At 35.8% G+C, this 16,991-nt stretch overlaps 1 protein-coding gene and 1 long non-coding RNA gene across 3 annotated transcripts in view; one reads left to right on the plus strand and one right to left on the minus strand.

Moving 5' to 3' along the window:
* The window catches only part of USP32 (ubiquitin specific peptidase 32), a 242,450-nt gene that overhangs the window by 167,898 nt on the left and 57,561 nt on the right, over positions 1-16,991 (minus strand). For both annotated transcript variants that reach the window (XM_045488182.1, XM_045488181.1), the window contains exon 2: positions 4,540-4,667. In XM_045488182.1, coding sequence (XP_045344138.1) covers positions 4,540-4,667 — 128 coding nt within the window. The remainder of the gene's footprint in view (positions 1-4,539; positions 4,668-16,991) is intronic.
* LOC123603362 overlaps positions 1-16,991 on the plus strand; it is a 124,319-nt gene that overhangs the window by 101,947 nt on the left and 5,381 nt on the right. The gene's annotated exons all lie outside the window — the stretch shown is intronic.

Below are 16,991 nucleotides of genomic sequence, written 5' to 3' on the forward strand. Positions count from 1 at the left end.
CAAAGACTGCAAAAGTTAGCAAAGCTGACTTCACAAATACTGGTTTCCTAGTCATTGTTGTAATAAGATTTTGCAGAATAACATAAATATTTTTTAAAAATCATTAACAAATCAAATACTCATTAAGTTTACACTATGCACAGCACTCTGGGATGTATTTTTTAAAAGCCATAAAGTCTGCCCATCAAGAATCATAACTTAGTTGAGAGACAAGATTTAAGTGAATAATTAGCGAACAAGCCATTATTTCATAAAATGTTGTGCTACATAGTAGATAGAGGCAGGCTTTAATACCTATAAGGAATCAGAGTAAAACAATGTAGGCTAAAACTGTCGAAGGGAGCTATAAGGAGAAAGGTGGAATGGTATTACTATACTATCCAGTCATCCAGAGTTGAAATCAATCCTAAAATAGAAATGTAAGAGTTTCCAGTTAAAAGAAATCATTAATGAGTAGGTACTCATTAACGAGCTACTCATTAATGATTTCTTTTAACTGGAAACTCTTTAAATTCATTAAAATGGTGAGAACTACTTTTAAGTGAATGTGAAAACAATAGGAAATGATTACAAATTAATACTACATGGAAATATTTTGTTATTAGAATTTCTTTGGGAGAATAGGAGTTGGGGGATGGGTGATTTCCTAAAGAAAATATAAGCACTGGTTTATTAAGAACTAGTGACTTTGCTTCCAAAAAGGCCAAATTCAAGTATTATACATCTTTCATTTACTTACCATGTACTTCATTTTTACTTTGTTTTCTCAATCCCCTCAAATTTTATTCATTCAATATTCTATTCAAATAATATGTGGTTACTACTATTAGCAAGGTCAGAATTGCATCAAAATATTTAATTAAACTAATCTATCCTAGAAACAAGAGACTAATGAAATCAAAGCTTAAATTCTAAAAACTGTAAACTGTCATGAGTTCTTACTCTTAATCCAAAATGTCTTGAAATTTATCATAGCAAGTCTTCAGAGAAGGTAAAAAAAAAATGGGAATTCAGTTCTAAATAAATCTCTTTTGCTCTAAAAATATACAGCTTCTCTCTTCTAGAAAATAATTTAGAAACTTACCTTGGCTCCTTAATTAACATATTAAGGACTAAAGTTATTGTCTTTTTAAGTTTAACGTCCTTTTGCACTAAGATTCTAAAAATATCTCCCCTTGGGGTGCCTAGGTGGCTTAATCAGTTAAGCTTTGACTCTTGATTGACTCTTGATTTCAGCTTAGGTCATGATCTCAGGGTCATGAGATCAAGCTGTATTGCATGCTCCCGGCTCTACCCTAGGTGTGGAGCCTGTTTAACAGTCTCTCCCTCTCCCTCTGCCTCTCCCTTGTCGTACACACAAGCTCACTCTCTCTCAAAAAAAAAATTAAAAAGAAAGAGAAAAAAAAAAAACCTCCCCTTGCTCTTAAAAAATATGTTATTACATTTCCTTTAAAGAAAAACACTGATTAACTAGGAAATGAACTTCTCTCCCCACCCACAATTAGCAGCTTAAATGGTTCCTGGGGCTTTTCTTATAGAGATACTGACATTAAAATAATGCTGTTGTGCCTCAAAACATTAACTTCAGAACCTCACCAAGAGTACCCTCTTCACCCAAATTTAAGGCCAAACTTCTCCATAGGATTGTAAGAAAGATCTCACGAAGGACATCACTTCATTTATAAATCCTATCATTTAACTTATTTCTCTGCAGCTGTAGAATACAGATCCTCCATTCTGAGTCTACCTACTAAGACTAAATCCAAGCTTCAAAACTTGAATTTTGAATGGGAAATTCACATCCATTTTATTTAAAATGTGCCATTTCTCCTTCAATAAATTACTCTGCAAATATGAATTATACTAATAAATTCTCTCCCTTTCCCAAACACACAAAAGCTGATGAAATCTATCTACTAACACACCTATCTCAGAGAGATGGCTAAAATAAAACACAAGCTCATTTTATATAAATGTTAAAACTATTCCAGAACTCAGCTTTTTTAAGTTCTTTCTGAGCTTTTTGGGGTTCACTCATCCTTTTGAGATTACAGTGTGAGAAACTATTATAAAGACTTCATTTTCTGAGAAAATACCAGAGACTAATTAAAGATAAAGTACTTAGTTCCTTATCATACTTTACAACATACACAATATACTATACATACTAATCAATATACACATGCTAATAGTACCTGTCCTCACTTAAAATAAGCCTATGTCAGTAAATTAGGGCAAAAAAAGCTAACATCATCACTAAAAGCATTTATAGAATTTATATGTGTTTAATACAGTGCTAGAGTTTACACCAAAAGGCATTAACTACAATGAAACTGAAACCTGAAACTATCATTGTTTACAAATTGTTTACAATTTAAAATTAAGATCATTCTTGTAAAATAACTACCTTAATTATTCTAGCCAGTGATGACTCTCAACACAGTCCAAAGGACAGAGGCAAGATCCCTGAAATAGTTTTGGGTGGAATGAAATTTATGGAATATTCACATAAAAATGATGTTGCAAGGAGTTCCACTTCCACCTTATATGTACAAAGTCTGAAAGAGAGTTACTCCTAACCTAAAAAACAGGAAAAGCCAGATAAACTATCATACAACATTTCTTGAGCCTGTCAGAGGCAACCAAGTAGCCTGACATCCCAGGAAGGACAGATTCCTCCAAAACATAGGATGCATGAATTGCCTGTCCAATAGCAGAGCATGGGAGGAAGATGCAGGTGCTATTAAAAGAGAGTAAGAAAAAAAATCAGCTAAAATTTTAACTGATCTGTTTTCTGTTTCCATAGAGTTGGCTATTCCCACCATTTCATACAAATGGAATTTAAAAAATTGTGTCTTTGTGTTTGGCTTCCCTGACTTAGCATGTTTTACGGGTTCATCCATGCACATATCAGAAAACTTCATTCCTTTTTATTAACAAATAATATTTCACTGTATGGATTTACAACATTTTGTTCAGTTGACAGACATCTGATTTCTGCAATGAAAACTACAAAACATGAAAAAAATTAAAAACCAAATGTAAAAACTTCCTAATTTCATAAGTCAAAAGATTTAAATATTGTTAAAATGGTTAATACTCATGCTGAAACAGAAAGCTCAATAAGTAGTATTAAGAAAAAAGTTAACTCTATCATAATTCTGAAACAATGGCAGAATACATAATTTTACACAAGAATACATTTAAGAGAATTAATGCAACATATATCCTGATCCAAAAAAAGATAAAAATTAAAAATGCAAACCCTATATTATGTAAACCTCAGGTTCAAAAGCACACAACACAGGTTAGAAACAGAAACTGTCATTAATTAAGAATGGTGAATTATGGTTCTTTATAATATACCAAGCCTAAAATTCCTATAATTTTCAGTGTTTTATTAACAGTTTCAGTGTTTTATTGTCATTTCATATTCAGAATAACATAGTGCATATCTGTGTCTATAGCCATAAAATAATTAACTATTTTTAGAAAGAGTATATTTATATCAACTTAGCACATTTTAACTCTACGTAAAATTTTTGGTAGAAATTAAATAAGCCTTTACAGGTTCCAGTGAGCTAGCATTTCATTTATAACACTTAATTTTAATTTTTTTTTTCCTAATGTTTACTTACTTTTGAGAGAGAAAGACAAAGCACAAGTGGGAGGGGCAGAAGGAGAGAGAGACACAGAATCCGAAGCAGGCTCCAGGCTCTGAGCACAGAGCCCAACGCGGGGCTCGAACCCACAGACTGTGAGATAATGACCTGAGCCGAATTTGGACGCTCAACCAACTGAGCCACCCAGGTGCCCCAACACTTAATTTTATACAATTAATTTAATTAGGTTTTACTAAAATGGAAAGGTTTTCTTTAACACAAAATTTATAGAACATATTCCCAACATAAAATTTATGTCAGAGTAACAAAGTTTATAAGAATAAGAAGCCAGTCATACAAATGGTCCCATGATTATAATCAGTGGCTATTAAAACTCAAAAAAAGAAAAGTACAACTGCAGATCTGTGTTACGCCCCTATGGCCTCTAAAAACACAATCATACTGACACCTAAAATAAGACTTGCTTTAAGATAAAGGGAGGTAAACCTTTGAGAGACTCTAAATACAGAGAACTGAGTGTTGCTGGAGGGGAGGTGCGTCGGGGGATGGGTTAAAGGAGTGATGGTCATTAAGGATGGCACTTTTAGGAATGAGTACTGGGTGTCATATGTAAGACATGAATCATTGGGTTCCACTCCCAAAACCAAGACTACACTGTATGTTACCTAACTTGAATTTAAATAATAAAAAATGAAATAATGAAATGAAATATAAAAAAAATAAAATATAAAATAAAATAAATAAAATAAAATAAAATAAAATAAAATAAAGTAAAAATAAAATAAAATACCTGTTTACCTACTTGGCAAGAAAAATAACTGTGAGGAAGATTATACATGTTAAGGCCAGAAGGGTCCTCAGGAACTCAGGCTGGTGGGTAACTATCTCAAAGGAAAACCTAGAATATAAAGATTACCTCAGCAACTTTTGGAGGCACTCCATCCCCAAGCACCTCCCTGATGAAGCAGTGTTGGCCCATATAATATGAGAGTCCACAGGTCCTCTTGAAGGCATCTTTCAGTCGTTTCAGCTCTACGTCGGTAACTGTAATCCAGAAATTGAAGAGGATAAGAAAAAAGAAAACCAGAAGAAAAAAGAAGTCTTTCAAATCTTCATTTTTTCAAAATAAGTGTTGGCAAGGATGTGGAAAAAAGGGAATCCTTGTGCATTGTTGGTGGGAAGGTAAACTGATGCAGCCACAATGGAAAACAGTATAGAGGTTCCTCAAAAAATTAAAAATAGAAATAACATACAATTCAGCAGTCCGCTTCTGAGTATTTGCCCCCACCCCCCCTTCTGAGCATTTATCCAAAGAAAACAAAAACACTAATTTGAAAAGACAGATGTGCCCCTATGTTCACTGCAGCATTATTTATAATAGCCAAATTATGGAAGCAACCCTAAGTGTCCACGAACTGATAAATGGATAAAGAAGATACAGTATAGATATATCTAGATATATAATGTGGAATATTACTCAGCCATAAAAAAAAAATGAAATCCTGCCACTGGCAACAACATGAATGGACTCAGACAGTATTATCCTAAGTGAAATAAGTCTGACAGGGAAAGACAAATCCTGTATGATTTCACTTATATGTGGAATCTAAAAAAACAGAAACAGACTCATAAATACAGAGAAAAAACTGGTGATAGCCTGAGAAGAAAGAAGGGATGAGGTGATGGACAACATAGGTGAAGGAGATAAAGAGGTACAAACTCCCAGTTACAAAATAAATAAGTTACAGGGATGTAAAGTACAGCATTGGGAATATAGTCAATAATAGTGTATTAACTTAGTATGGTGACAGGTGACAACCATTTCATTATGTATATATATATAGTTTTTTCAATTTTTTTAATGTTTATTTATTTTTGAGAGAGACAGACAGAGCACAAGTAGAGTAGGGGCAGTGAGGGAGATACGGAATGCGAAGCAGGCTCCAGGCTCTGAGCTGTCAGCATAGGGCCCGACACGGGCTGGAACCCACGAACCGTGAGATCATGATCTGAGCTGAAGTTGGGACACTTAACCAACTGAGCCACCCAGGCACCCTTCATTATGTATATAAACATTGAATCACTATGTTATATACCTGAAACTAATATAATATTGTATGTCAACTATACAATTTTTTTTAAATCAAATTAAAGAAATCTTTACATTTTTCCAACCAAATTCCAAATAAAAACTGGCCCTAAAAAATATAAATATTACTCCTAATAAAATATTATTCCTAATAAAATATTATAAAATATTATTCCTAATAAAAATATCATTTCTCTTTCCAGATAAGTATGACAAAGCCAAAGATATTTTGTCATAATTCCAATACTTTCCAATCTAACGAAGAAAATAAATGGGAAAATTGTTGACCCACTACTTTCCAACAGAATGGTAAACATACAAATTTTAGGCAGGGGCAAGGAAGAGGTAACAAGTATTTCAAATTAGCTGATAATCTAAATGGCATTAGATTCTGCAATTAATATGTTTTCAGCAACAATGCATTCATTTCCTTTGGGATAAAAATTATATTATCTGTACTTCTTCAGCACTTATCTATCCATGTGAAGGACAGATCTCAAGTTTAGCTTAAATTTTGTCATCATTTATAAAGAAAGTAATCTTCTATAAATAATTATTTTAACAAACTAACATTTTATTTTCTTTCCTTTTGTTAAAAAAATGTTTATTTTTCAGAGAGAGAGAGCAGGGGAGGGACAGAGAGAGACAGAGAGACAGAATCCCAAGCAGGCTCCACCCTGTCGGCACAGAGCTCGATGTGGGGCTAAATCTCATGAACTGTGAGATTATGACCTGGGCAGAAATCAAGATTTGGATGCTTAACCAACTGAGCCACCCAGGCACCCTAACAACCTAACATTTTTAGGCCCCCACTGTCAAAAAAATTAGAGTCATTATTTTATTTTAGGCATTGCAGACTTTTTTCACTGAATAGAACAATATCTGTCTACAAAGACAAGAAAAATACCCTTTAATATTACACAGTCAGTTCAAGGATCATAATGGAGGCAGAGAAATGGTAGCTTTAGCCCAAGCTGGAGGAAAAGAAGACTGGACAGAGAGAATGATTACATAAAAATTTAAAGGCTAACCAAAGCCAAAGGAACAAAGGCATGTCAGGCAGAGATAATAGTTTGTTTCAAAGTACAATGATGTATGGAATGTATGGAGAATTCTATGTTACTAGAACAAAATAAACAAGGCAGGGGCAGTAAATGATAGACCTACACAGGCGGTCATTTGACCAAGGCATAAAAATTTTGCTCTGTCATAATAAGGAAGGGATATGGTCACATTCAATTCAGATACAAACTCCTGGCAGATAAGAAACAGGACATAGATACAATTCAGACAGTTTATTCTTCTAGTAGTGTAAAGAAGCAAAAAGTAGACTGCTAATACAAGAAAAGGAGAAGCTAAATCTGGGAAATGTGTACAAGGAAGTCAGTAGAACTTGAAGCCTGAGTGAGAAGCTATCTAGAATACTACTCAGCATTCTAGTCAGGGAAACTTGTAAGATGGCATTTCCATGCAGAAAGGGAATGTAAGAAAAAAAGTAAGTGAGGAAGAAAACATGGTAAATTCTGGCAAGGATATACAGCATGTGAAGAACCTTGGGAAAATTCATTGAGTTTTTACGATTATGAGTGTAAAACTCAGGAGAGGTTTGAGGAGAGTCATCAGCATATAGGTAGCAATTAAAATCATAAAGAAAATTAAAGAAATTAATTAAAGAAAATTAAAGAAAAAAATTAAAATTGAAGAAAAAATTTAAAGAAAAATACTAAAAATATTGTTCTTTAATTTCTTTCTACTATATTCTTTACTTTTGTGTATATTTTTTCAAATTCTATTTTACCATCATCATCTCATTTTAGTCTACTTCAGTGTATTCATTTTTTCAAATTCTCAAATGATTTCTTTTTTTTTTTCTCCCCCCACCCCCACCTTTTTTTCTCTAATCTGTCAAACCACTTTCAACACCCAGACCAAAACACACCTAGGATCTAGCATCATCTATTTGATTTTTGTGTCTGTGTGTATTTTTAATTTTTAATTTTAATTTCCTTTATTTCAATTTTTCTACCTCATTAATTCCTTTTCTCCCTTCAAAATGACAAAACGAAGGAATTCACCCCAAAAGAAAGAGCACAAAGAAACGACAGCCAGGCATTTAACCAACACAGATAAAAGCAAGATGTCTGAACCAGAATTTAGAATCACAATAATAAGAATACTAGCTGGAGTCAAAAATAGATTAGAATCCCTTTCTGCAGGAAAAAGAAGTAAAACATAACCAGAATGAAATTAAAAATGCTATAACTGAGCTGCAATCATGGATGGATGCAGCAGCGGCAAGGATGGATGAGGCAGAACAGAGAATCAGTGATACAGAGGACAAACTTATAGAGAATAATGAAACAGAAAAAAAAGAGGGAGATTAAGGCAAAAGAGCACAATTTAAGAATTAGAGAAATCAGTGACTCACTAAAAAGGAACAACATCAGAATCATAGGGGTCCCAGAAGAGGAAGAGAGACAAATAGGAGTAGAAGGTTTATGTGAGCAAATCATAGCAGAAAACTTTCCTAGCCTGGGGAAAGACACAGACATCAAAATCAAGGAAGCACAGAGGACCCCCATTCGATTCAACAAAACCTGAAAATCAAGGCATATCATAGTCAAATTCACAAAATACTCAGGCAAGGAGAGAATCATGAAAGCAGCAAGGGAAAAAAAGTCCCTACCATACAAGGGAAGACAGATCAGGTTTGCAGCAGACCTATCCACAGAAACTTGGCAGGCCAGAAAGGAGTGGCAGGATATATGCAGTGTGCTAAATCAGAAAAATATGCGGCCAAGAATTCTTTATCTAGCAAGCCTGTCATTCAAAATAGAAGGAGAAATAAAAAGTTTCCCAGACACACAAAAATTAAAGGAGTCTGTGACCACTAAATCAGCCCTGCAAGAAATTTTAAGGGGGACTCTCTGAGGGTAGAGAAGATATATAGATAGATAGACAAACAGACAGACAGACAGATAGATAGATAAATACCAAAAGCAACAAAGATTAGAAAGGACCAGAGAACATCACCAGAAACTCCAACTCTACAAGTATCATAATGGCAATAAATTCGTGGCTTTCAGTACTCACTCTAAACATCAATGTACTCAATGCTCTAATCAAAAGACACAGGGTAACAGAATGGATAAGAAAACAAGATCCATTTATATGCTGTTTACAAGAGACCCACTTTAGACCTAAAGACACCTTCAGATTGAAAATAAGGGATGGAAAACCATCTATCATGCTAATGGTCAACAAGAGAAAGCCGGAGTAGCCATACTTATATCAGACAATCTAGACTTTAAAATAAAGACTGTATCAAGATGCAGAAGGACATTATACCATAATCAAGGGATCTGTCCAACAAGAAGACCTAACAATTGTAAAAATTTATGTGCCAAATGTGAAAGCACCCAAATATATAAATCAATTAATCACAAACATAAAGAAACTCATTGATAGTAACACCATAATAGTAGACTTCAACACCCCATTTCCAGCAATGGACAGATCATCTAATCAAAAAATCAATAAGGAAACAATGACATGACATTGTTTTGAATGACATATTGGACCAGATGGACTTAACAGATATATTCAGAACATTTCATCCTAAAGCAGCAGAATATACATTCTTCTCCAGTCCACATGGAACATTCTCCAAAATAGACCATATACTGGGACACAAATCAGCCCTAAGTAAGTACAAAAAGATCGAGATCATACCGTGCATATTTTCAGACCACAATGCTATGAAACTCGAAATTAACCACAAGAAAAAATTTGGAAATGTAACAAATACTTGGAGACTAAAGAACATTCTACTAAAGAATGAATGGGCTAACCAAGCAGTTAAAGAGGAAATTCGAAAGTATATGGAAGTCAGTGAAAATGATAACACCACAACCCAAAACCTCTGGGACGCAGCAAAGGCGGTCATAAGAGGAAAGCATATAGCAATCCAGGCCTTCCTAAAGAAGGAAGAAAGATCTCAGATACACAACCTAACCTTACGCCTTAAGGAGCTGGAAAAAGAACACCAAATAAAACCCAAAACCAGCAGAAATAATAAAGCTGGAAATAATAAAGATCAGAGCAGAAATTAATGCTATTGAAACCAAAAAAAAAACAGAACAGATCAAAGAAACCAAAAGCTCATTCTTTGAAAGAATTAACAAAATTGATTAACTACTAGGCAGTTTGATCAAAAAGAGAAAGGACCCAAATAAATAAAATCAAGAATGAAAGAGGAGAGATCACAACCAACACAACAGAAATAAAAACAATAAGAGAATATTGTGAGCAATTATATGCCAATAAAATGGGTAATCTGGAAGAAATGGACAAATTTCTAGAAACATATACACTACCAAAACTGAAACAAGAAGAAATACAAAATTTGAACAGACCCATAACTGGTAAGGAAATCAAATTAGTAATCAAAAATCTGCAAAAAAAACCAAGAGTCCAGGGCCAGATGGCTTTACAGGGGAATTCTACCAAACATTTAAGGAAGAGTTAACACCTAATCTCTTGAAACTTTTCCAAAAAATAGAAATGGAAGGAAAACTTCCAAAGTCTTTCTATGAAGCCAGCATTACCTTGATTCAAAAACCAGAGACCACACTAAAAAGGAGAACTATACACCACTTTCCCTGATGAACATGGATGCAAAAATCCTCAACAAGATATTAGCCAACCAGATCCAACAATACATTACAAAAAGTATTCGCCACGACCAAGTGGGATTTATACCTGGGATGCAGGGCTGGTTCAATATCTGCAAAACAATTAACGTGGTTCATCACATCAATAAAAGAAAGGACAAGAACCATATGATCCTCCCAAAAGATGCAAAGAAAGCATTAGGCAAAATACAGCATCCTTTCTTGATAAAAACCCTCAAGAAAGTAGGGATAGAAGGAGCATACCTCGAGATCATAAAAGCCATATACGAGTGACCCAACACTAATATCATCCTCAATGGGGCAAAACTGAGAGCTTTTCCCTTAGGTCAGGAACAAGACAGGGATGTCCACTATCGCCACTGTTATTCAACACAGTATTGGAAGTCTTAGCCTCTGCAATCAGACAACACAAAGAAATAAAAGGCATCCAAATTAGCCAGGAGGTCAAACTTTCACTCTTCTCAGATGACATGATACTCTATATGGAAAACCCAAAAGATTCCACCAAAAAACTGCTAAAATTGATTCATGAATTCAGCAAAGTTGCAGGATACAAAATCAATGCACAGAAATCGGTTGCATTCCTATACACCAACAATGAAGGGACAGAAAGAGAAATCAAGGAATCGATCCCACTTACAGTTGCACAAAAAAAAAACCATAAAATACCTAGGAATAAATCTAACCAAAGAGGTGAAAAATATACACTGAAAACTATAGAAAGCTTATGAAAGAAACTGAAGAAGACACAAAACAATGGAAAAATATTTCATGCTCACAGATTGGAAGAATATTGTTAAAATGTCGATACTACCCAAAGCAATCTACATACTCAATGCGATCCCTATCAAAGTAACACCAGCATTCTTCACAGAGCTAGAACAAATAATCCTAAAATTTGTATGGAACCAGAAAAGACCCCAAATAGCCAAAGCAATCTTGAAAAAGAAAACCAAAGCAGGAGGCATCACAATCCCAGACTTCAAGCTATACTACAAAGCTGTAACCATCAAGACAGTATGGTACTGGCACAAGAACAGGCACTCAGATCAATGGAACAGAATAGAGAACCCAGAAATGGACCCACAAACATATGGCCAACTAATCTTTGACAAAGCAGGAAAGAATATCCAATGGAATAAGGACAGTCTCTTCAGCAAGTGGTGCTGGGAAAACTGGACAGCAACATGCAGAAGAATGAACCTGGACCACTTTCTTATACCATACACAAAAAGAAACTGAAAATGGATGAAAGACCTCAATGTAAGACAGGAAGCCATCAAAATCCTCGAGGAGAAAGCAGGCAAAAACCTCCTTGATCTTGGCCGCAGCAACTTCTTACTCAACACGTCTCCAGAGGCAAGGGAAACAAAAGCAAAAATGAACTACTGGGACCTCATCAAAATAAAAAGCTTCTGCACAGCAAAGGAAACAATCAGCAAAACTAAAAGGCAACCGATGGAATGGGAGACGATATTTGCAAATGACATAACAGATAAAGAGTTAGTATCCAAAATCTATAAAGAACTTATCAAACTTGACACCCAAAAAACAAATAATCCAGTGAAGAAATGGGCAAAAGACATGAATGGACAATTCTCCAAGGAAGACATCTAGATGGCCAACCGACACATGAAAAACTGCTCCACATCACTCATCATCAGGGAAATGCAAATGAAAACCACAGTGAGATACCACCTCACACCTGTCAGAATGGCTAACATTAACAACTCAGGCAACAACAGATGTTGGTGAGGATGCAGAGAAAGAGGATCTCTTTTGCATTGTTGGTGGGAATACAAGCTGGTGCAGCCACTCTAGAAAACAGTATGGAGGTTCCTCAAAAGGCTAAAAATAGAACTACCCTACGACCCAGCAATTGCACTACTAGGCATTGATCCACAGGATACAGGTGTGCTGTTTCAAAGGGACACATGCACCCCCATGTTTATAGCAGCACTATCAACAATAGCCAAAGCATGGAAAGAGCCCAAATGTCCATTGATGGATGAATGAATAAAGATGTGGTATATATATACAATGGAGTATTACTCGGCAATCAAAATGAATGAAATTTTGCCATTTGCAACTACGTGGATGGAACTAGAGGGTATTATGCTAAGTGAAATTAGTCAGAGAAAGACAAAAATCATATGACTTCACTCATATGAGGACTTTAAGAGACAAAACAGATGAACATAAGGGAAGGGAAATAAAAATAATATAAAAACAAGGAGGGGGACAAAACAGAAGAGACTCATAAATATGGAGAACAAACTGAGGGTTACTGGAGGGTTTGTGGGAGGGAAGATGGGCTAAATGGGTAAGGGGCATTAAGGAATCTATTCATGAAATCATTGTTTCACTATATGCTAACTAATTTGGATGTAAATTTTTTTTTTTTAATTTTTTTTTTCAACGTTTATTTATTTTTGGGACAGAGAGAGACAGAGCATGAACGGGGGAGGGGCAGAGAGAGAGGGAGACACAGAATCGGAAACAGGCTCCAGGCTCTGAGCCATCAGCCCAGAGCCTGACGCGGGGCTCGAACTCACGGACCGCGAGATCGTGACCTGGCTGAAGTCGGACGCTTAACCGACTGCGCCACCCAGGCGCCCCTGGATGTAAATTTTAAAAAATAAAAAATTTAAAAAAATTTTAAAAACCACAAATAAGCAGCACAATAAGTCAGAGACAAAACCACATAAATCAATGCTTACAGTATCTGCAAAGAGAAAATACTGAATAGGAATAGTTAAAACAAGGAAAACAAGAAAGTATAGTCTCCAAAGGACAAGAGAAAGGGACTGGTCTACAGTCTTGTGTAAGACAGAAAGGACCCAAAAAATAAAGACTGAAGAGTCCCTGGCACATAGATTAACATTCAATAAACGTTCATAGTAGCGAGAGAAACCTCATGGGTTTGACAACTTGGGATTCTCTCTTCCTCTCTTTGCCCCTCCTCAACCCATTCTCATTCTCTCTCTCTCTCTCTCTCTCTCTCTCTGTCTCTCTCTGTGTCTCTCAAAAATAAAGAAATAGTGTGCCTGGGTGTCTCAGTAGGTTAAGCGTCTGACACTTGTTTTCTGACTCAGGTTTTCGGCTCACAGTTTGTGAGACTGAGCCTCTCATTGGGCTCTGTGCTGACAGCATGGAGCCTACTTGGGATTCTCTCTCTCCATGCCTGTCCCGCTTGTGCTTGCTCTCTCTCCTCTCTCTCTCAAAATAAACATTCAAAAAAATGAAAAAGTTAAACAAAAATAAATAAACTTGCCAAAATACTAGAAACAACTCCTTTGTCCATAAACTGGTGAAAAAATAAATGTGGTATATCCATACAAGGAATGGTAATCTGCCATAAACATAAAGAAACTACTGATTAATGCAACAACATAAATGAATCTCAAAAATGATACTGAGCAAAAGAAATCAGACACAAAAGAACATACACTGTATGACTACATTATATCAATATCTTACAGAGGCAAAACTAGCTATGATGACAAAGACAACTAGTAGCTGACCAATGATGAAGTAAAGGGTATGTGGGTGGGACTGTAGGGAACAGACTGCAAAGAGGTAGGAGGCAACTCTTTTGAGGTGATGGAAATGTTTTATATATTTGACTGGGGTGGCAATTACACAAGAGAAACATTTGTCAAAACTTATTAAGCTGAATACTTAAAATTTGTGCATTTTATTATATCTAGATTTAGTAGTTAGTAGTTGGATGGGTACCAAAAAATGTAATAATGAGAAAGTAACAATAATCTCTTGAGCCCTTTCCCAGCCAACTGTAAGAGAATGTTCTACAACAAAATGAGAGGATAAACAAAAGAAAGAAAAGGGACCTAGGAAACAGGACTCCAGCATGACAGAAGTAAAGGGAATCCCTGGGCTGATTATGATATGACACCCCAGGATGACAGCTATACAGGAGGCCTAGAGGATAAGACCAGATCAAAAATGAAGAAGAAGGGCTCAAGAAAAAAAAAAAGAAAAACAAGGAGGACAGGACAGTAAACCAAAGACTCTAACCACAGTGGGAATAGCTTTAAGAAGCATTTCACTTTCAAAAAATAAATCTCAAGGACTAATTTTACTTTAGGTTTTTCTTAACAACCTAGAAAAAAAGAGGAGAAGCATTTCAAAGTACAGTTGAACCTTGAACAATACAGGTTTGAACTGCATGGGTCCACTTACACATGGACTTTTTTCAATAAATATATTGAAAAATTTTTTAGAGGTTTGTAATTTGAAAAAACTCACAGATGAGCTGAAGAGCCTAGAGATATTGAAAAAATTGAAAAGGTATGTCATGAATGCATGAAATATATGTAGATACTAGTCTATTTTATCATTTACTATCATAAGATATACAAGATCTATTAAAAAAAAGTTAAAATTTATCAAAAGTTACACACACAGTCTGTACATGGTGCCATTCCAACTGAGAAATGTAAACAAATGTAAAGATGCAGTATTAAATCATAACTGCATAAAACTAACTGTAGTAATACTGTACTACTGTAATAATTTCGTAACCACCTCCTGTTGCTATTGCAGTGAGCTCAAGTGTTAAGATTGTCTGCTTCAAACTCTATGTGATGCTAATCATTTCCACATGAACAGTTCATCTCTCCAGTAAACTGTGTATCACAGTAAAAAGTGATCTCTCATGGTTCTCATGTATTTTTCATCACATTTAGTGCAAAACCATAAGCCTTGAATGACACCAAGAACCACACAAAGTGCCACTAGTGATGCTGTAAGTGCACCCAGACTTTTCAGAGAAAAGTCTGAAAAAGCTGAATTGCTTGATATGTACCACAGATTGAGGTCTGTAGCTGCAGTTGCCCATGATTTCAAGATAAATGAATCCAGTGTAAGGACTGTTGTAAAAAAGAAAAGGAAAATTCATGAAGCCATCACCACATCTGTGCCAGCAGGAGTGAAAACCTTGAACTTTTTGTGAAATACTTTTTGATCTTGTATTGAAAATACAGCTTTTATGTGGGTGCAGGTTGCTAACAAGAAAGGCATACCTGTAGACTCAAGATTCTTCAATTCAAGAAAAACTGAAGTCCTTATATGACAACTTACAGCAAAACGAAAGTGAAGGTTCTAAAGCAAGCTGAAGAATTTAATGCCGGCAAAGGACGGTTTGAGAATTTTAGAAAGACGTTTGGCTTAAAAAATGTAAAGATAACAGGAGAAGCAGCTTCTGTTGAGCAAGAGGCAGCAGATGAATTCTCAAATGCCGTTTAGAAAATCACTGAGAAGGATATCTGCCTGAACAAGTTTTTAATGCAGACAAAAGTGCCCTATCCTGTGAAGAAAATGTCACAAAGAACATTTATTAGTAAGGAAGAGAAACAAGCACTAGGATTTAAGGTGGGAAGAGATAGGCTAATTGTACTGTTTTGTGCAAATGCAGTAAGGTTCATGATCAGCAACTATAAAGTTGCTAACACCTGAGCCTTGAAAGGAAAAAGATAAACATCAGCTGCCATCATTCGGTTGTAGAGCAAGAAGTCTCCGGACAACAAGAATCCTTTTTCTAAACTGGTTCTACCATTGTTTTGTCCCTGAAGTCAGGAAGTACCTTGCCAGTAAAATCTACTTTTTAAAATTCTTGGGGAGACCTGGGTGGCTCAACCAGTTAAGCGTTCAACTTCAGCTCAGGTCATGATCTTATGGTTCGTGAATTCGAGCCCCACATCTGGCTCCACGATGACAGCTTAGAGCCTGAAGCCTGCTTCGGATTCTGTGTCCCACCCCCGACCTCAAAATTAAACATTAAAAACAATTTTTAATAAAATAAAATTCTTTTGATTCTCATCTTTATTAAACTTTGGACAATGGACCCTGTGGTCAGGGCTGCTATTGCTGCTGCTCCTGGCAACACGACAATACTAGTGCCACTCATACCACCTGTGCCAAATGCATTCTGCACAGTTTTTCAGCCTCTGTGTCAGCATGCCTTGAGTCAGAATCTGGCATGTGGTCACCAGAGTGGTGGAGCCTCACGCCATGTCCAACTTCAAAAATGTCTGGGAAACTGGGGTTTCCCCTCTTATGGACGAAGGTGGTCTCTACCCCTATTAAGAGTCTTTAAAAAAAAAAAAAGAAAAAGAAAAGACTCTTCAAGTGTGGAATCCCTTACAAAGGAAAAGGGGTACAAATTCTGGGGGTGGACACTGGAATTGAGGAATGGAAAAACAATGACAAATTTCAATTTTTGAAGCAGTGATCTGAGACTAGAACTTGGTAGTCTCAGGTTTGCTTACAGGAATGAGTGACTAATCACATTTTTCAAATAAAAAAAATTCTTCTGATATTGAACAATGCCCTTGGGCACTCAGAACCCCATAACTTTACCATCAAAGGCGTCAAACAGTCTACTTGCCCCCAAACACAGTATCTCTAATTCAGCCTCTAGATCCAGGGGGTCAGGTCATGAAGACCTTTAAGGCTCATTACACACAGTACTCTGTCAATGCTATGGAAGAGATCCCCGATAAGAGAGGACATCATGAGGGTCTGGAAAGATTACACCACTGAAGATGTCATCATTGTTACACA

This window comes from Leopardus geoffroyi, chromosome E1, assembly GCF_018350155.1.
Source record: "Leopardus geoffroyi isolate Oge1 chromosome E1, O.geoffroyi_Oge1_pat1.0, whole genome shotgun sequence".
NCBI classification, from domain to species: Eukaryota; Metazoa; Chordata; class Mammalia; order Carnivora; family Felidae; genus Leopardus; species Leopardus geoffroyi.